The following is a 20413-nucleotide window of genomic DNA, read 5'->3' on the forward strand; positions in this document are numbered from 1 at the left end:
CTTCTTAACAGCACTATCAACAAGGCAGGTCCTACAGGCCCTAGTTTCTACCTTCTTAACAACACTATCAACAAGGCAGGTCCTAGTTTCTACCTTCTTAACAACACTATCAACAAGGCAGGTCCTAGTTTCTACCTTCTTAACAACACTATCAACAAGGCAGGTCCTAGTTTCTACCTTCTTAACAACACTATCAACAAGGCAGGTCCTAGTTTCTACCTTCTTAACAGCACTATCAACAAGGCAGGTCCTACAGGCCCTAGTTTCTACCTTCTCAACAGCACTATCAACAAGGCAGGTCCTACAGGCCCTAGTTTCTACCTTCTTAACAACACTATCAACAAGGCAGGTCCTACAGGTCCTAGTTTATACCTTCTTAACAACACTATCAACAAGGCAGGTCCTACAGGCCCTAGTTTCTACCTTCTTAACAGCACTATCAACAAGGCAGGTCATACAGGTCCTAGTTTCTACCTTCTTTACAGCACTATCAACAAGGCAGGACCTACAGGCCCTAGTTTCTACCTTCTTAACAGCACTATCAACAAGGCAGGTCCTACAAGCCCTAGTTTCTACCTTCTTAACAACACTATCAACAAGGCAGGTCCTACAGGCCCTAGTTTCTACCTTCTTAACAACACTATCAACAAGGCAGGTCCTACAGGCTCTAGTTTCTACCTTCTTAACAGCACTATCAATAAGGCAGGACCTACAGGCCCTAGTTTCTACCTTCTTAACAACACTATCAACAAGGCAGGTCCTACAGGCCCTAGTTTCTACCTTCTTTACAGCACTATCAACAAGGCAGGACCTACAGGCCCTAGTTTCTACCTTCTTTACAGCACTATCAACAAGGCAGGACCTACAGGCCCTAGTTTCTACCTTCTTTACAGCACTATCAACAAGGCAGGTCCTACAGGCCCTAGTTTCTACCTTCTTAATAGCACTATCAACAAGGCAGGTCCTACAGGCCCTAGTTTCTACCTTCTTAACAGCACTATCAACAAGGCAGGTCCTACAGGCCCTAGTTTCTACCTTCTTAACAACACTATCAACAAGGCAGGTCCTACAGGCCCTAGTTTCTACCTTCTTAACAACACTATCAACAAGGCAGGTCCTACAGGCTCTAGTTTCTACCTTCTTAACAACACTATCAACAAGGCAGGTCCTACAGGCTCTAGTTTCTACCTTCTTAAAGAAACACAGAGTTTACATTAATAATATGCATATCAATCTCTCCTGGCTCAAAGTGGAGAACAGATTGACTTCATCACTACTTGTATTTGTGAGAGGTATTGACATGTTGAATGCACCGAGCTGTCTGCCGCACAGCTCGGACACCTTGCGTACTCCACAAGCCATGCCACACCACTATAGGCTATGGATCGTGTGATTGAGACCACACTAAATAGCCTACAGGCACACTTGATATTGCACAGCGGAGAATCAGAGATGAGGGGCGGCATGATCCTCCCCATGGACTAGATTTAAATAATAATAATAATACAAACCCTCCCCTTGACTGAAATTGAAAAAGGATGATCCTTCTGCATTGTTCTCCTGGTAACCGTCGTGTCAATGTTGATCCATCCCAAACTAATGGCTGATATAGCCTACCACTCAAACCACAGTAACATGGCCATCTAGTGGCATTCTGCTGTTGCTGTTCATATGTATATTCTATATTTTATGACTTGACAACAATTGACAACCAAATTAGTTCTCAAGCCCCCCAAAACAAGCCCAGGAATTACATATGCATCAAATTCGGTCATATAGCAGAAATGTGAATTCATATTTATTGGAGTCTCTGTGTTAAAGTTGAGGAGGATAGGAGCGGGTGGGTACGAGGGAGGGAGGGGGATGAGAGGGAGGGGAAAGGGTGCGCTGGATGGATCGGCGTCTGCAGCACGCAGAAAGACCAGGGACAATGACCTTTTTCCTCCCAGTGTGGATGGATTGATTGATCTCTGGAACATCGAAAGCGCGACTCGCTTCTTCGAAGAACGATAGATTCCAAAGCACAGCCGGATAATTTACCCACCTCTGCATTGATTGAACACTGAATTTCCTTTCTATATCAACTTTTATAGGGCGTTTCGTTTTGCTTTTGCCTATCCCAAAATAACGCGCTACATCATATTTTCGGACGTTTGTTTTACAGTAGACTTTCAGATTGTATTCCCTGTCCGGACAGAATCGCATTAGATATTTCCGCCCCGTTATGTGATATCTGACCGGACGGATGTTCGCCTCTGTATCGGTGTGATCGGCGATGTGGTCATGGCAGGTTTTGGAGCCCAGAAGTGTCCGAAGAGTGATAAGTTGGACGAGGCGCAGGCACTGGCCCGCAGCTGCGCGGGGAGACCGGACTTCTTGCCGTGCGATGGGCTGTTAATATGCGCCACGCACAGCCACGGAAAGTGCTTCAAGTTGCACTGGTGCTGCCACTTGGGCTGGTGCCACTGTAAGTAGCTATTAGCAAACAATAACACAGTCATAACATGCATTTTTTTGTTAAATGTATTCTAAATTAATGATATATACCCATTTATTCTGGAAGAATATACACTATATATACACAATTATGTGGACACCCCTTCAAATGAGTGGATTCGGCTATTTCAGCCACACCCGTTGCTGACAGGTGTATTAAATCGAGCACACAGCCATGCAATCTCTATAGTGAAACATTGGCAGTAGAATGGCCTTACTGAAGAGTTCAGTGACTTTCAACGTGGCACCATCATAGGATGCCACCTTTCCAACAAGTCAGTTCATCAAATGTCTGCCCTGCTAGAGCTGCCCCGGTCAACTGTAAGCCACAAAGTGGTAGGCCACACAAGCTCACAGAACAGGACCGCTGAGTATTGAAGCGTGTACAAATCAACTGTTCTCGGTTGCAACACTCACTACCGAGTGGAAGCAATGTGCAATGTCAGGACAATAGCTCCGTAAAATGGATTTCCATGGCCGAGCAGCCGTACACAAGCCTGAGATCACAATGAGCAATGGTTAGCAGTGGAAACGTGTTCTCTGGAGTGATGAATCACGCTTCACCATCTGGCAGTGGATGAATCTGGCAGTGGATGAATCTGGCAGTGGTGAATCTGGCAGCGGATGAATCTGGCAGCGGATGAATCTGGCAGCGGATGAATCTGTCAGCGGGTGAATCTGGCAGCGGATGAATCTGGCAGCGGATGAATCTGTCAGCGGGTGAATTTGGCAGCGGATGAATCTGTCAGCGGATGAATCTGGCAGCGGATGAATCTGTCAGCGGGTGAATTTGGCAGTGGATAAATCTGGCAGCGGATGAATCTGGGTTTGGCGGATGCCAGGAGTACACTACCTACACGAATGCATCACCTTAAAGTTTGGTGCCAGGAGGACGGTACATGTCTGAATGCATAGTGCCAACTGTAAAGTTTGGTGGAGGACAAATAATGGTCGGGGGTGTTTTCCATGGTTCGGGCTAGGCCCCTTTGTTCTGTGCTTCCAACTTTGTGGCAACAGTTTGGGGAAGGCCCTTTCCTGTTTCAGCATGACAATGCCCCCGTGCACAAAGAGAGGTCCATACAGAAATGGTATGTTGAGATATGTGGAAGAACTTGACTGGCCTACACAGAGCCCTGACCACAACCCCATCGAACACCTCTGGGATGAATTGCAGGATTTGCAGACTACAAGCCAGGCCTAATCGCCCGACCTCACTAATGCTTGTGTGGCTGAATGGAAGCAAGTCCCTGCAGCAATGTTCCAACATCTAGTGGAAAGCCTTCCCAGAAAGTGGAGGCTGTTATAGCAGCAATGTTCCAACATCTAGTGGAAAGCCTTCCCAGAAGAGTGAAGGCTGTTATAGCAGCAATGTTCCTACATCTAGTGGAAAGCCTTCCCAGAAGAGTGGAGGCTGTTATAGCAGCAATGTTCCAACATCTAGTGGAACGCCTTCCCAGAAGAGTGGAGGCTGTTATAGCAGCAAAGGAGGGACCAACTCCATATTAATACCCATGATTTTGGAATGAGATGTTAAACTAACAGGTGTCCACATACTTTTAGCCTTGTAATATACTTTTAGTATATATACTTTTAGTATTGTAATTTATAAATAAATGCCTCATGAGCTTAGTTCAACTGTCAGAACCCATCAGATCCCAAAATAGAAGCTTGTTTTTACTCCATTGCTTCCTTGAGAGTCGTTACATTTATCCAGCCCCATTGCTCAGCTGACTTATATAACCAAAACATAACTAATTTGAGTTTCCCAGATTTACGTTTACTATGTTAAGTCCAGTCTATGAGACCAGGCTGCTAGGCAAGCAGTACTGTAGGAAGTATAGGCCGCTATTGTCAACAACTCAATCACATTATCCTAGTGAAAGAGTACCACTGAGGGGTTAGGCTTTTCTTATTTCCCAGTAGTCTATAGGCTTTAACATTTACGTTGATTGATGATCATCAATTTGACAAAGGATCAAATCTAATTTTATTTGTCACATGCCCCCGAATACAATAGGTGTAGACCTTACAGTGAGTGATATGCTTACTTACAAGCCCTTATGCAGTTTTAAGTGGTCGTAGTAGTTTTACTACTACTACTATTACTACTTGTACCACTGTTACTATTGATACTACTACTCCTACTCCTACTACTACTACTATTACTACTCTTGTTACTACTACTAGTAGTACTACTACTGCTGCTACTAATACTACTACTGTTGCTACTACTTATATTGCTACTAATGCTACAACTGTTGCTGCTGCTACTACTACTACTACAACTACTACTGCTACTATTACAACTACTACTAACACTACTAAATGTACTAATCTACCACATGTACTACTCTAGTACAGTTACTACTACTACAGCTACTACTACTACTTCTACTACCACTACTACTACCACCACCACCACAACTACCACTGCTACTACTTATTCTACTACTACTACTGCTACTTCTAATATTACTACTACTACCACTGTTACTACTGGTATTAATACACTACTACTGTTACTACTACTGCTACTACTACTGCTGCTACTACTGTTACTACTACTACTACTGTTACTACTACTGCTACTACTACTGCTGCTACTACTACTGTTACTGTTACTGCTGCTACTACTACTACTACTGTTACTGTTACTGCTGTTACTACTACTACTACCACTACTACTACCACCACCACAACTACCACTGCTTCTACTTATTCTACTACTACTACTGCTACTTCTAATATTACTACTACTACCACTGTTACTACTGATACTAATACACTACTACTACTACTGCTGCTACTACTACTACTACTACTACTGTTACTACTACTACTACTACCACTGTTACTACTGATACTAATACACTACTACTACTACTACTACTACCACTGTTACTACTGGTATTAATACACTACTACTGTTACTACTACTGCTGCTACTACTACTGATATTACTACTACTACCACTGTTACTGTTGATACTACTACTACTACTACTGTTACTACTACTGCTACTACTACTGCTGCTACTACTACTGTTACTGTTACTGCTGTTACTACTACTACTACTGTTACTACTACTGCTACTACTACTACTGTTACTGTTACTGCTGTTACTACTACTACTACTGTTACTACTACTGCTGCTAAATCAAATCAAATTTTATTTGTCACATACACATGGTTAGCAGATGTTAATGCGAGTGTAGCGAAATGCTTGTGCTTCTAGTTCCGACAATGCAGTAATAACCAACAAGTAATCTAACTAACAATTCCAAAACTACTGTCTTGTACACAGTGTGAGGGGATAAAGAATATGTACATAAGGATATATGAATGAGTGATGGTACAGAGCAGCATAGGCAGATACAGTAGATTGTATCGAGTACAGTATATACATATGAGATGAGTATGTAAACAAAGTGGCATAGTTAAAGTGGCTAGTGATACATGTATTGCATAAGGATACAGTCGATGATATAGAGTACAGTATATACGTATGCCTATGAGATGAATAATGTAGGGTAAGTAACATTATATAAGGTAGCATTGTTTAAAGTGGCTAGTGATATATTTACATCATTTCCCATCAATTCCCATTATTAAAGTGGCTGGAGTTGAGTCAGTGTCAGTGTGTTGGCAGCAGCCACTCAATGTTAGTGGTGGCTGTTTAACAGTCTGATAGCCTTGAGATAGAAGCTGTTTTTCAGTCTCTCGGTCCCAGCTTTGATGCACCTGTACTGACCTCGCCTTCTGGATGATAGCGGGGTGAACAGGCAGTGGCTCGGGTGGTTGATGTCCTTGATGATCTTTATGGCCTTCCTGTGACATCGGGTGGTGTAGGTGTCCTGGAGGGCAGGTAGTTTGCCCCCGGTGATGCGTTGTGCAGACCTCACTACCCTCTGGAGAGCCTTACGGTTGAGGGCGGAGCAGTTGCCGTACCAGGCGGTGATACAGCCCGCCAGGATGCTCTCGATTGTGCATCTGTAGAAGTTTGTGAGTGCTTTTGGTGACAAGCCGAATTTCTTCAGCCTCCTGAGGTTGAAGAGGCGCTGCTGCGCCTTCTTCACAATGCTGTCTGTGTGAGTGGACCAATTCAGTTTGTCTGTGATGTGTATGCCGAGGAACTTAAAACTTGCTACCCTCTCCACTACTGTTCCATCGATGTGGATAGGGGGGTGTTCCCTCTGCTGTTTCCTGAAGTCCACAATCATCTCCTTAGTTTTGTTGACGTTGAGTGTGAGGTTATTTTCCTGACACCACACTCCGAGGGCCCTCACCTCCTCCCTGTAGGCCGTCTCGTCGTTGTTGGTAATCAAGCCTACCACTGTTGTGTCGTCCGCAAACTTGATGATTGAGTTGGAGGCGTGCGTGGCCACGCAGTCGTGGGTGAACAGGGAGTACAGGAGAGGGCTCAGAACGCACCCTTGTGGGGCCCCAGTGTTGAGGATCAGCGGGGAGGAGATGTTGTTGCCTACCCTCACCACCTGGGGGCGGCCCGTCAGGAAGTCCAGTACCCAGTTGCACAGGGCGGGGTCGAGACCCAGGGTCTCGAGCTTGATGACGAGCTTGGAGGGTACTATGGTGTTGAATGCCGAGCTGTAGTCAATGAACAGCATTCTCACATAGGTATTCCTCTTGTCCAGATGGGTTAGGGCAGTGTGCAGTGTGGTTGAGATTGCATCGTCTGTGGACCTATTTGGGCGGTAAGCAAATTGGAGTGGGTCTAGGGTGTCAGGTAGGGTGAAGGTGATATGGTCCTTGACTAGTCTCTCAAAGCACTTCATGATGACGGAAGTGAGTGCTACGGGGCGGTAGTCGTTTAGCTCAGTTACCTTAGCTTTCTTGGGAACAGGAACAATGGTGGCCCTCTTGAAGCATGTGGGAACAGCAGACTGGTATAGGGATTGATTGAATATGTCCGTAAACACACCGGCCAGCTGGTCTGCGCATGCTCTGAGGGCGCGGCTGGGGATGCCGTCTGGGCCTGCAGCCTTGCGAGGGTTAACACGTTTAAATGTCTTACTCACCTCGGCTGCAGTGAAGGAGAGACCGCAAGTTTTCGTTGCAGGCCGTGTCAGTGGCACTGTATTGTCCTCAAAGCGGGCAAAAAAGTTATTTAGTCTGCCTGGGAGCAGGACATCCTGGTCCGTGACTGGGCTGGATTTCTTCCTGTAGTCCGTGATTGACTGTAGACCCTGCCACATGCCTCTTGTGTCTGAGCCGTTGAATTGAGATTCTACTTTGTCTCTGTACTGACGCTTAGCTTGTTTGATAGCCTTGCGGAGGGAATAGCTGCACTGTTTGTATTCGGTCATGTTACCAGACACCTTGCCCTGATTAAAAGCAGTGGTTCGCGCTTTCAGTTTCACAGAATGCTGCCATCAATCCACGGTTTCTGGTTAGGGAATGTTTTAATCGTTGCTATGGGAACGACATCTTCAACGCACGTTCTAATGAACTCGCACACCGAATCAGCGTATTCGTCAATGTTGTTGTCTGACGCAATACGAAACATGTCCCAGTCCACGTGATGGAAGCAGTCTTGGAGTGTGGAGTCAGCTTGGTCGGACCAGCGTTGGACAGACCTCAGCGTGGGAGCCTCTTGTTTTAGTTTCTGTCTGTAGGCAGGGATCAACAAAATGGAGTCGTGGTCAGCTTTTCCGAAAGGGGGGCGGGGCAGGGCCTTATATGCGTCGCGGAAGTTAGAGTAACAATGATCCAAGGTCTTTCCACCCCTGGTTGCGCAATCGATATGCTGATAAAATTTGGGGAGTCTTGTTTTCAGATTAGCCTTGTTAAAATCCCCAGCTACAATGAATGCAGCCTCCGGATAAATGGTTTCCAGTTTGCAAAGAGTCAAATAAAGTTCATTCAGAGCCAACGATGTGTCTGCTTGGGGGGGGATATATACGGCTGTGATTATAATCGAAGAGAATTCTCTTGGTAGATAATGCGGTCTACATTTGATTGTGAGGAATTCTAAATCAGATGAACAGAAGGATTTGAGTTCCTGTATGTTTCTTTCATCACACCATGTCATGTTAGCCATAAGGCATACGCCCCCGCCCCTCTTCTTACCAGAAATATGTTTTTTCCTGTCTGCGCCATGCGTGGAGAAACCTGTTGGCTGCACCGCTTCGGATAGCGTCTCTCCAGTAAGCCACGTTTCCGTGAAGCAAAGAACGTTACAGTCTCTGATGTCCCTCTGGAATGCTACCCTTGCTCGGATTTCATCAACCTTGTTGTCAAGAGACTGGACATTGGCAAGAAGAATGCTAGGGAATGGTGCACGATGTGCCCGTCTCCGGAGTCTGACCAGAAGACCGCCTCGTTTCCCTCTTTTTCGGAGTCGTTTTTTTGGGTCGCTGCATGGGATCCACTCCGTTGTCCTGTTTGTAAGGCAGAGCACAGGATCCGCGTCGCGAAAAGCGTATTCTTGGTCGTACTGATGGTGAGTTGACGCTGATCTTATATTCAGTAGTTCTTCTCGACTGTATGTGATGAAACCTAAGATGACCTGGGGTACTAATGTAAGAAATAACACGTAAAAAAACAAAAAACTGCATAGTTTCCTAGGAACGCGAAGCGAGGCGGCCATCTCTGTCGGCGCCGGAAGTACTACTACTACTGCTACTGTTACTGCTGTTACTGCTACTACTACTGTTACTGTTACTGCTGCTACTACTACTACTACCACTACTACTACCACCACCACCACCACAACTACCACTGCTTCTACTTATTCTACTACTGCTACTTCTAATATTACTACTACTACCACTGTTACTACTGATACTAATACACTACTACTACTACTACTACTACTACTACTGCTGCTACTACTACTACTACTACTACTGCTACTGTTACTGCTGTTACTACTACTACTACTGTTACTACTACTGCTACTACTACTACTGTTACTGTTACTACTACTGCTGCTACTACTACTGTTACTGTTACTGCTGCTACTACTACTACTACCACTACTACTACCACCACCACCACCACAACTACCACTGCTTCTACTTATTCTACTACTGTTACTTCTAATATTACTACTACTACCACTGTTACTACTGATACTAATACACTACTACTACTACTACTACTGCTGCTACTACTACTACTACTACTACTGCTACTGTTACTGCTGCTACTGTTACTGCTGCTACTACTACTGCTACTATTACTACTGTTACACTACTACTGTTACTTCTACTACTACTACTGTTACTTCTCCTTCTACTTTTACTACCACTACCACTACCACTACTACTACTACTGTTACTGTTACTGTTACTACTACTACTACTACTGTTACTACTGTTACTACTGTTACAGTGGTAGTAGTAGTAATATTAGAAGTAGCAGTAGTAGTAGTAGTAGTAACAGTAGTAGTAGTAACAGTAGTAGTAGTAGTAGTAGTAGTAGTAGTAACAGTAGTAGTGGTAGTAGTAGTAGTAGTAGTAGTAGTAGTAGTAGTAGTAGTAGTAGTAGTAGTAACAGTAGTAGTAGTAGTAGTAGTGGTAGTAGTAGTAAAAGTAGTAGTAGTAGTAGTAGTAACAGTAGTAGTAGTAGTAGTAGTGGTAGTAACAGTAGTAGTAACAGTAGTAGTAGTAGTAGTAGTAACAGTAGTAGTAGTAGCAACAGTAGTAGTAGTAGTAACAGTAGTAGTAGTAGTAGTAATAGTAACAGTAGTAGTAGTAACAGTAGTAGTGGTGGTAGTAGTAGTAGTAGTAGTAGTAGTAGTAGTAGTAGTGGTAGTAGTAGTAGTAGTAGTGGTAGTAGTAGTAGTAGTAGTAGTAGTAACAGTAGTTGTAGTAGTAGTAGTGGTAGTAGTAGTAACAGTAGTAGTAGTAGTAGTAACAGTAGTTGTGGCCGTAGTAGTAACAGTAGTAGTAGTAGTAGTAGTAGTGGTAGTAACAGTAGTAGTAACAGTAGTAGTAGTAGTAGTAACAGTAGTAGTAGTAGCAACAGTAGTAGTAGTAGTAACAGTAGTAGTAGTAGTAGTAGTAACAGTAGTAGTAGTAGTAACAGTAGTAGTAGTAACAGTAGTAGTGGTGGTAGTAGTAGTAGTAGTAGTAGTAGTAGTAGTAGTAGTAGTAGTAGTGGTAGTAGTAGTAGTAGTAGTAGTGGTAGTAGTAGTAGTAGTAGTAGTAGTAACTACTACAGTAGTAGTAGTAACAGTAGTAGTAGTAGTAGTAGTGGTAGTAGTAGTAACAGTAGTAGTAGTAGTAGTAACAGTAGTTGTGGCCGTAGTAGTAACAGTAGTAGTAGTAGTAGTAGTAGTGGTAGTAACAGTAGTAGTAACAGTAGTAGTAGTAGTAGTAACAGTAGTAGTAGTAGCAACAGTAGTAGTAGTAGTAACAGTAGTAGTAGTAGTAGTAGTAACAGTAGTAGTAGTAGTAACAGTAGTAGTAGTAGCAACAGTAGTAGTAGTAGTAACAGTAGTAGTAGTAGTAGTAGTAGTAGTAATAGTAACAGTAGTAGTAGTAACAGTAGTAGTGGTAGTAGTAGTAGTGGTAGTAGTAGTAGTAGTAGTGGTAGTAGTAGTAGTAACTACTACAGTAGTAACTACTACAGTAGTGGTAGTGGTAGTAGTAGTAGTAGTAGTAGTAGTAGTAGTAGTAGTAACAGTAGTAGTGGTAGCAGTAGTAACAGTAGTAGCAACAGTAGTAGTAGTAGTAACAGAAGTAGTGGTGGTAGTAGTAGTAATATTAGAAGTAGCAGTAGTAGTAGTAGTAGTAACAGTAGTAGTAGTAGTAGTAACAGTAGTCGTAGTAGCAACAGTAGTAGTAGTAGTAACAGTAGTAGTGGCGGTAGTAGTAGTAACAGTAGTGGTAGTAGTAGTGGTAGTAGTAGTGGTAGTAGTAGTAGTAGCAGTAGTAGTAGTAGTAGTAGTAGTAGTAGTAGTAGTAGTAGTAGTAGTAGTAGTGGTGATAGTAGTAGTAACAGTAGTTGTGGCCGTAGTAGTAACAGTAGTAGTAGTAGTAGTGGTAGTAACAGTAGTAGTAACAGTAGTAGTAGTAGTATCAACAGTAGTTGTAGTAGTAGTAACAGTAGTAGTAGCAGTAGTAGTAACAGTGGTAGTAGTGGTAGTAGTAGTAGTAGTAGTAGTAGTAGTAGTAGTAGTAGTGGTAGTAACAGTAGTAGTAACAGTAGTAGTAGTAGCAACAGTAGTAGTAGTAGTAGTAACAGTAGTAGTAGCAGTAGTAGTAGTAGTAGTAGTAGTAACAGTAGTAGTGGTGGTAGTAGTAGTAACAGTAGTGGTAGTAGTAGTAGTAGTAGTGGTAACAGTAGTAGTAGTAGTAGTAACAATAGTAGTAGTAGTAGTAGTAGTAGTAGTAGTAGTAGTAGTAGTAACAGTAGTAGTGGCCGTAGTAGTAGTAGTGGTAGTAACAGTAGTAGTAGTAGTAGTGGTAGTAGTAGTGGTAGTAGTAGTAGTAAAAGTAGTAGGATAAGTAACAGTAGTAATAGTAGCAGTAGTAGTAGCAGTAGTAGTAGCCGTAGTAGTAGTAGTGGTAGTAACAGTAGTAGTAGTAGTAGTAGCAGTAGCAGTAGCAGCAGTAACAGTAGCAGTAGTAGTAATAGCAGCAGTAGTAGTAGTAGTAGTAGTAGTGTATTAGTATCAGTAGTAACAGTGGTAGTAGTAGTAGTAGTAACAGTAGTAGTAGTAGTAACAGTAGTAATAGTAGCAGTAGTAGTAGCAGTAGCAGCAGTAACAGTAGCAGTAGTAGTAGTAGTAGTAGTAGTAGCAGCAGTAGTAGTAGTAGTAGTAGTAGTGTATTAGTATCAGTAGTAACAGTGGTAGTAGTAGTAGTAGTAACAGTAGTAGTAGTAGTAACAGTAGTAATAGTAGCAGTAGTAGCTGCAGTAACAGTAGCAGTAGTAGTAGTAGTAGTAGTAGTAGTAGTAGTAGTAGTAGCAGTAGTAGTAGTAGTAGTAGTGTATTAGTATCAGTAGTAACAGTGGTAGTAGTAGTAATATTAGAAGTAGCAGTAGTAGAATAAGTAGAAGCAGTGGTAGCTGTGGTGGTGGTGGTGGTAGTAGTAGTAGTAGTGGTAGTAGTAGTAGTAACAGTAGTAGTAGTAGTAGTAGTAGTAGTATTAGTAACAGTAGTAGTAGTAGTAGCAACAGTAGTAGTAGTAGCAACAGTAGTAGTAGTAGTAGTAATAGTAACAGTAGTAGTAGTAGTAGTAACAGTAGTAATGGTGGTAGTAGTAGTAACAGTAGTGGTAGTAGTAGTAGTAGTAGTAGTAGTAGTAACAGTAGTAACAGTAGTGACAGTAGTAGTAGTAACAGTAACAGTAACAGTAGTAGTAGTAGTGGTAGTGGTAGTGGTAGTAAAAGTAGAAGGAGAAGTAACAGTAGTAGTAGTAGAAGTAACAGTAGTAGTGTAACAGTAGTAATAGTAGCAGTAGTAGTAGCAGCAGTAACAGTAGCAGCAGTAACAGTAGCAGTAGTAGTAGTAGTAGTAGTAGCAGCAGTAGTAGTAGTAGTAGTAGTAGTGTATTAGTATCAGTAGTAACAGTGGTAGTAGTAGTAATATTAGAAGTAACAGTAGTAGAATAAGTAGAAGCAGTGGTAGTTGTGGTGGTGGTGGTGGTAGTAGTAGTAGTAGTAACAGTAGTAACAGTAACAGTAGTAGTAGCAGCAGTAGTAGTAACAGTAGTAGTAGTAGTAACAGCAGTAACAGTAACAGTAGTAGTAGTAGCAGTAGTAGTAACAGTAGTAGTAGTAGTAACAGCAGTAACAGTAGCAGTAGTAGTAGTAGTAGTAGCAGCAGTAGTAGTAGTAGTAGTAGTGGTAGTAGTGTATTAGTATCAGTAGTAACAGTGGTAGTAGTAGTAATATTAGAAGTAGCAGTAGTAGAATAAGTAGAAGCAGTGGTAGTTGTGGTGGTGGTGGTGGTAGTAGTATTTGCTAAAAATAAAAAATACACTACAATATGAGATAAACAGTATTTCTCGTTGGTACTGTAGGCCAAATCGTCTACACCACATTTATCCGGGCATTTCAGCGGATCATTTGAATCACTAGGCTGCTGCACATTTTAGATGGAGACATTAAAATCGTGAGATTACATCTGACTGAGATTACGATGTTACGGACTGCTACCATGTGAAGGTCTAAACTGCTACTACTGCTGAGACGCTGATAGCAAACTGAAAATTGCTTCTGGCAGCGTCTCGAATAGCACCCTATTTCCTATATAGTACACTACTTTAGGCATTGTGGACCCTGGACAAAAGAAGTGCACTATAAAGGGAATAGGGTGCCATTTAGGATGCAGAGATACGCTTTCTACTGTGCTGAGGATTTCCAAACCTGTCGCAGAGAGAATCAATAAAGAGACTAGGTTCACTGTTGAGCCTGTCAGGTATGGTTATGACTCCTGCTTTACGTTTTCAAATAGTCAGGATGTAAACAGACAGTAGTAACTACTACAGTAGTAGTAGTAGTAGTAGTGGTAGTAGTAGTGGTAGTAGTAGTAGTAGTAGTAACAGTAGTAGTGGTAGCAGTAGTAGTAACTAAAATGTGCAGCAGCCTAGTGATTCAAATGATCCGCTGAAATGCCCGGATAAATGTGGTGTAGACGATTTGGCCTACAGTACCAACGAGAAATACTGTTTATCTCATATTGTAGTGTATTTTTTATTTTTAGCAAATGCTTTTCAATCTTCTCTCTTCAACACTACTGTCTAGCCTCCACCTTTAACTCTACTGTTTAGCCTCCACCTTTAACTCTCTGGTGTTGTCCCTCTTCAACACTAGTGTCTAGCCTCCACCTTTAACTCTCTGGTGTTGTCCTTCTTCAACACTAGTGTCTAGCCTCCACCTTTAACTCTCTGGTGTTGTCCCTCTTTAACACTAGTGTCTAGCCTCCACCTTTTTAACTCTCTGGTGTTGTCCCTCTTCAACACTAGTGTCTAGCCTCCACCTTTAACTCTCTGGTGTTGTCCCTCTTCAACACTAGTGTCTAGCCTCCACCTTTAACTCTCTGGTGATGTCCTTCTTCAACACTACTGTTTAGCCTCCACCTTTAACTCTGAATATCTGATTGTTAAACTCTTGTCGTTAGTTTGATGAATATCTGATTGTTAAACTCTCGTCGTTAGTTTGATGAATATCTGATTGTTAAACCCAGGTTGTCAGTATTCGAAACGGCTCAGAGTCAAAGCACCAGGAGTCATCTGGAGGCTCTTGTCTTGATTAGCATATTTACATTTCTTCTGTTGTGTTTCTCTTCCTGTCTGTGCAGGTAAATATGTTTACCAGCCCATGACCAGTGTGTGCCAGCTGCCGAGCACGGCGGTACCCTCTGACCCCTCTGAGTCCCCACCCACCATGAACCTGTCTGTCTCCCTCACCGAACGCTTCCTGAAGATCGCCCCCTGCTTCCAGTCCCCGCCGTTCCTTCAGTCGCCCAAATACTGTGTCATAGCAGACCTCTTCATCGACGACTACATCGTCAAACGCATCAACGGGAAGATGTGTTATGTTCAACGTTCTCCTCCTCCCATCCCTGATCCTCCTGCTGCTGCACCTCCTCATGATGCGGCACCTCCTCCTGCTGCTGCACCTCCTCCTGATGCTGCACCTCCTCCTGCTGCTGCACCTCCTGCTGCGGCACCTCCTCCTCCTGCGGCACCTCCTCCTGCTGCGGCACCTCCTCCTGCTGCGGCACCTCCTCCTGCTGCGGCACCTCCTCCTGCTGCGGCACCTCCTCCTGCTGCTGCACCTCCTCCTCCTGCTGCTGCACCACCTCCTCCTGCTGCGGCACCTCCTCCTGCTGCGGCACCTCCTCCTGCTGCTGCACCTCCTCCTGCTGCTGCACCTCCTCCTGCTGCGGCACCTCCTCCTGCTGCTGCACCTCCTCCTGCTGCTGCTCCTCCTCCTGCTGCTGCTCCTCCTCCTCAGGTGCCTCCTCCCAGTAAGCCAACACGATCTGTTCACAACGACCACCACCACAACACACTACAGCCCCCCGTGGACAAGCCCCACCACAAAAGCCCTGTGCACCAACACAATCCCCCTGCACACAGTGAGAAGCAACACAAATCGTCTCTAGACAAGCATCACCCCTCTGTGGACTACAACAAAATACCACAACACTACAAAAGCTCTGTGGACAAGCATTACTACAGCACCCCAGTAGACCAGAGGGAGCACCACCACCACAGCCCTGTAGACAAGCTGAAAGGCCCCAAGATGGACCACTGCTCCTCTCCATCCAGCTCCGAGGACTCTGGGATCAACGCGCTAGGTCGGCACTACCTGGAATCCTGTGAGTCAGAGTCAGAGGATCAGAATGAAGTGTTGAGCGTCGATGGAGATGGGAAATCTAGCCTCTGTAGTCTCTGGGACCAGGATGAGACCTCTCTGTTGTCTCCCTCTAAGTCCATGGTGGAGATCATCGAGAAGATTGAGACCACTGTGTGACAGACAGACACTTCACTGAGCACACCAGAGAGATACAACTATATTCTACTATATATATGGAGCACACAGCCTCCCTGGGAGCATTTGAAAAACAGCTCCAGATTTCTTGAGTTGGATTTAAGGGACCTACAGTCCACCTAGTGGAGTTGACTTTGTTGTGGTCAGATATACATTAGGTAACCCCACATGATAATGACCCTATGTGTTTTCTCAGAGATGGTCAAGGATCCCAGGTATGGATGGTCTCTGGTTTATCCACCCCACTCTATATCTCTCCAGAACCCCTGCATGGTTTGTTAGATAGATGGAACTGTCTACTGTAGCAAAGATTTGACTAGAAATACAGAGGAAAACATGTCCTTTAACACTCACAGCAGCTGACCAAATATACTACTGACTAGTCCATCAACAGCCAATCACAGCCTTTATCAGCCCCTTAAATACCAACTACCAAGCCTTGCACCAACAACTCCTGCCTGCTTCTAAAAATAGAATCACAGTTGAAATTTTCAGAGAGAACTTTGAAGTTGTTTGACAATCAAGAAAGCACATTCCTTCCTCTACCTGCTGTGAAGACCCAACTACTCAACTCCTATCAGCCAATGATACAGTGTGGAAATACCAAATCACATGTTTACCAGAGCAAAGCATGGTAACCTAAGAGGAAAGAGGACCAGTGATTCCCACAGCTACTATGTACTTTATTACCTTGACCGGAAGCAGTGAAGTTACTGTCTCCTTTCCTCTTGAGGTGGTCGTTCACACCAGAGCAACTGCTCAGAATAAAAGCACAGCACATAGTGTACTGTATCCATTACCATACTGTACTGTATCTATTACCATTCAGTGTTGTTCAGTACTATCCATTACCATACTGTACTGTATCTATTACCATTCAGTACGGTTCAGTACTACTCATTACCATACAGTACTGTTCAGTACTACCCATTACCATACATTACTGTTCAGTAATATTCATTACCATACAGTACTGTTCAGTACTATTCATTACCATACAGTACTGTTCAGTACTACCCATTACCATACAGTACTGTTCAGTACTACTCATTACCATACTGTACTGTATCAATTACCATACAGTACTGTTCAGTACTACTCATTACCATACAGTACTGTTCAGTACTACTCATTACCATACAGTACTGTTCAGTACTTTTCATTAACATACAGTACTGTTCAGTACTACCCATTACCATACAGTACTGTATCCATTACCATACAGTACTGTTCAGTACTACTCATTACCATACTGTACTGTATTCATTACCATACAGTACTGTTCAGTACTATTCATTACCATACTGTAATGTATCCATTATCATACAGTACTGTTCAGTGCTATTCATTACCATACAGTACTGTTCAGTACTATTCATTACCATACAGTACTGTTCAGTACTATTCATTACCATAGAGTACTGCTCAGTACTATTCATTACCATACAGTACTGTTCAGTACTATTAATTACCATACAGTACTGTTCAGTACTATTCATTACCATACAGTACTGTTCAGTACTACTCATTACCATACTGTGCTGTATCCATTAGCATACAGTACTATTCAGTACTACTCATTACCATAAAGTACTGTTCAGTACTACTCATTGCCATACTGTACTGTATCCATTATCACACAGTACTGTTCAGTACTATTCATTACCACACAGTACTGTTCAGTACTATTCATTACCCTACAGTACTGTTCAGTACTATTCAATACCATAGAGTACTGCTCAGTACTATTCATTACCATACTGTACTGTATCCATTACCATACAGTACTGTTCAGTACTACTCATTACCATACTGTACTGTATCCATTACCATACAGTACTGTTCAGTACTACTCGTTACCATACTGTACTGTATCCATTACCATACAGTACTGTTCAGTACTACTCATTACCATACTGTACTGTCTCCATTACCATACAGTACTGTTCAGTACTATTCATTACCATACAGTACTGTTCAGTACTATTCATTACCATACTGTACTGTATCCATTACCATACAGTACTGTTCAGTACTACTCATTACCATACTGTACTGTATCCATTACCATACAGTACTGTTCAGTACTACTCATTACCATACTGTACTGTATTCATTACCATAATGTACTGTTCAGTACTATCCATTACCATACAGTGATGTTCAGTACTACCCATTACCATACAGTACTGTTCAGTACTATCCAATAACATACAGTGCTGTTCAGCACTATTCATTACCATACAGTACTGTTCAGTAATATCCATTACCATACAGTACTGTTTAGTACTACTCATTACCATACAGTACTACCACCATTACCATACATTACTGTTCAGAACCATGCATTACCATACAGTACTGTCCAGTACTACTCATTACCATACAGTACTACCCATTACCATACAGTACTGTTCAGTACTATTCATTACCATACAGTACTGTTCAGTACTATTCATTACCACACAGTACTGTTAAGTACTACTCATTACCATACAGTACTGTTCAGTACCACTCATTACCATACTGTACTGTATCCATTACCATACAGTACTGTTCAGTACTACTCATTACCATACAGTACTGTTCAGTACTTTTCATTACCATACAGTACTGTTCAGTACTTTTCATTACCATACAGTACTGTTCAGAACTATGCATTACCATACAGTACTGTCCAGTGCTACTCATTACCATACAGTACTACCCATTACCATACAGTACTGTTCAGTACTATTCATTACCATACAGTACTGTTCAGTACTATTCATTATCATACAGTACTGTTCAGTACTACTCATTACCATACAGTACTGTGCAGTACTATCCATTACCATACAGTACTGTTCAGTACTATCCATTACCATACTGTACGGTTCAGTACTATCCATTACCATACAATACTACTCATTACCATACAGTACTACCCATTACCATACAGTACTGTTCAGTACGATCCATTACCATACAGTACTGTTCAGTACTATTCATTACCATACAGTACTGTTCAGTATTATCCAATACCATACAGTACTGTTCAATACTCCTCATTAGAATGGACTGTTGGTTTGGAGCTTCATAGCCTCTGTGTTCTAGAATGGACTGTTGGTTTAGAATGTCATAGCCTCTGTGTTCTAGAATGGACTGTTGGTTTGGAGCATCATAGCCTCTGTGTTCTAGAATGGACTGTTGGTTTAGAATGTCATAGCCTCTGTGTTCTAGAATGGACTGTTGGTTTAGAATGTCACGGCCTCTGTGTTCTAGAATGGACTGTTGGTTTGGGGTGTCGTAGCCTCTGTGTTCTAGAATGGACTGTTGGTTTAGAATGTCGTAGCCTCTGTGTTCTAGAATGGACTGTTTGTTTGGAATGTCATATCCTCTGTGTTCTCGAATGGACTGTTGGTTTGGAGCGTCATAGCCTCTGTGTTCTAGAATGGACTGTTGGTTTGGAGTGTCATAGCCTCTGTGATCTAGAATGGACTGTTGGTTTGTGTTCTAGAATGGACTGTTGGTTTGGAATGTCATAGCCTCTGTGCTCTAGAATGGACTGCTGGTTTGGAGTGGCATAGCCTCTGTGTTCTAGAATAGACTGTTTGTTTGGAATGCCATAGCCTCTGTGTTCTAGAATGGACTGTTGGTTTGGAGTGTCATAGCCTCTGTGTTCTAGAATAGACTGTTGGTTTGGAGTGTCATAGCCTCTGTGATCTAGAATGGACTGTTGGTTTGTGTTCTAGAATGGACTGTTGGTTTGGAGTGTCATAGCCTCTGTGTTCTAGAATCGACTGTTGGCTTGGAGGATGTCATAGCCTCTGTGTTCTAGAATAGACTGTTGGTTTGGAATGTCATAGCCTCTGTGTTCTCGACTGGACTGTTGGTTTGTGTTCTAGAATGGACTGTTGGTTTGGAATGTCATAGCCTCTGTGCTCTAGATTGGACTGCTGGTTTGGAGTGGCATAGCCTCTGTGTTCTAGAATAGACTGTTGGTTTGGAATGTCATAGCCTCTGTGTTCTAGAATGGACTGTTGGTTTGGAATGTCATAGCCTCTGTGCTCTAAAATGGACTGCTGGTTTGGAGTGGCATAGCCTCTGTGTTCTAGAATAGACTGTTGGTTTGGAATGTCATAGCCTCTGTGTTCTCGAATGGACTGTTGGTTTGTGTTCTAGAATGGACTGTTGGTTTGGAATGTAATAGCCTCTGTGCTCTATAATGGACTGTTGGTTTGTGTTCTAGAATGGACTGTTGGTTTGGAATGTCATAGCCTCTGTGTTCTAGAATGGACTGTTGGTTTGGAATGTCATAGCCTCTGTGTTCTCGAATGGACTGTTGGTTTGTGTTCTAGAATGGACTGTTGGTTTGGAATGTCATAGCCTCTGTGGTCTAGAATGGACTGCTGGTTTGGAGTGGCATAGCCTCTGTGTTCTAGAATGGATTGTTGGTTTGGAG

At 42.9% G+C, this 20413-nt stretch overlaps 1 protein-coding gene across 1 annotated transcript; it reads left to right on the forward strand.

The window, feature by feature from the left end:
* The first annotated feature begins 1941 nt into the window (after nt 1-1941).
* On the forward strand, nt 1942-16816 carry LOC139380396 (UPF0524 protein C3orf70 homolog B). The gene is made up of 3 exons (XM_071123034.1): nt 1942-2467; nt 14771-15168; nt 15673-16816. Exons 1-3 carry the CDS (start codon nt 2284-2286, stop codon nt 15949-15951), a joined length of 861 nt encoding a protein of 286 aa, XP_070979135.1. The 5' UTR covers nt 1942-2283; the 3' UTR covers nt 15952-16816.
* The last annotated feature ends 3597 nt before the right edge of the window (nt 16817-20413 follow it).

The sequence above is a fragment of the Oncorhynchus clarkii genome, chromosome 22 (assembly GCF_045791955.1).
Source record: "Oncorhynchus clarkii lewisi isolate Uvic-CL-2024 chromosome 22, UVic_Ocla_1.0, whole genome shotgun sequence".
NCBI classification, from domain to species: Eukaryota; Metazoa; Chordata; class Actinopteri; order Salmoniformes; family Salmonidae; genus Oncorhynchus; species Oncorhynchus clarkii.

What these genes read in the sequence shown, in the direction of transcription:
- LOC139380396 (XM_071123034.1), top strand. Translation starts at nt 2,284, where the DNA reads ATGGCAGGTTTTGGAGCCCAGAAGTGTCCGAAGAGTGATAAGTTGGAC. An exon ending in CCACTTGGGCTGGTGCCACT is followed by an intron (nt 2,468 to 14,770) that starts GTAAGTAGCTAT and finishes CTGTCTGTGCAG; the next exon opens with GTAAATATGTTTACCAGCCC. An exon ending in CTCCTGCGGCACCTCCTCCT is followed by an intron (nt 15,169 to 15,672) that starts GCTGCGGCACCT and finishes CCAGTAGACCAG; the next exon opens with AGGGAGCACCACCACCACAG.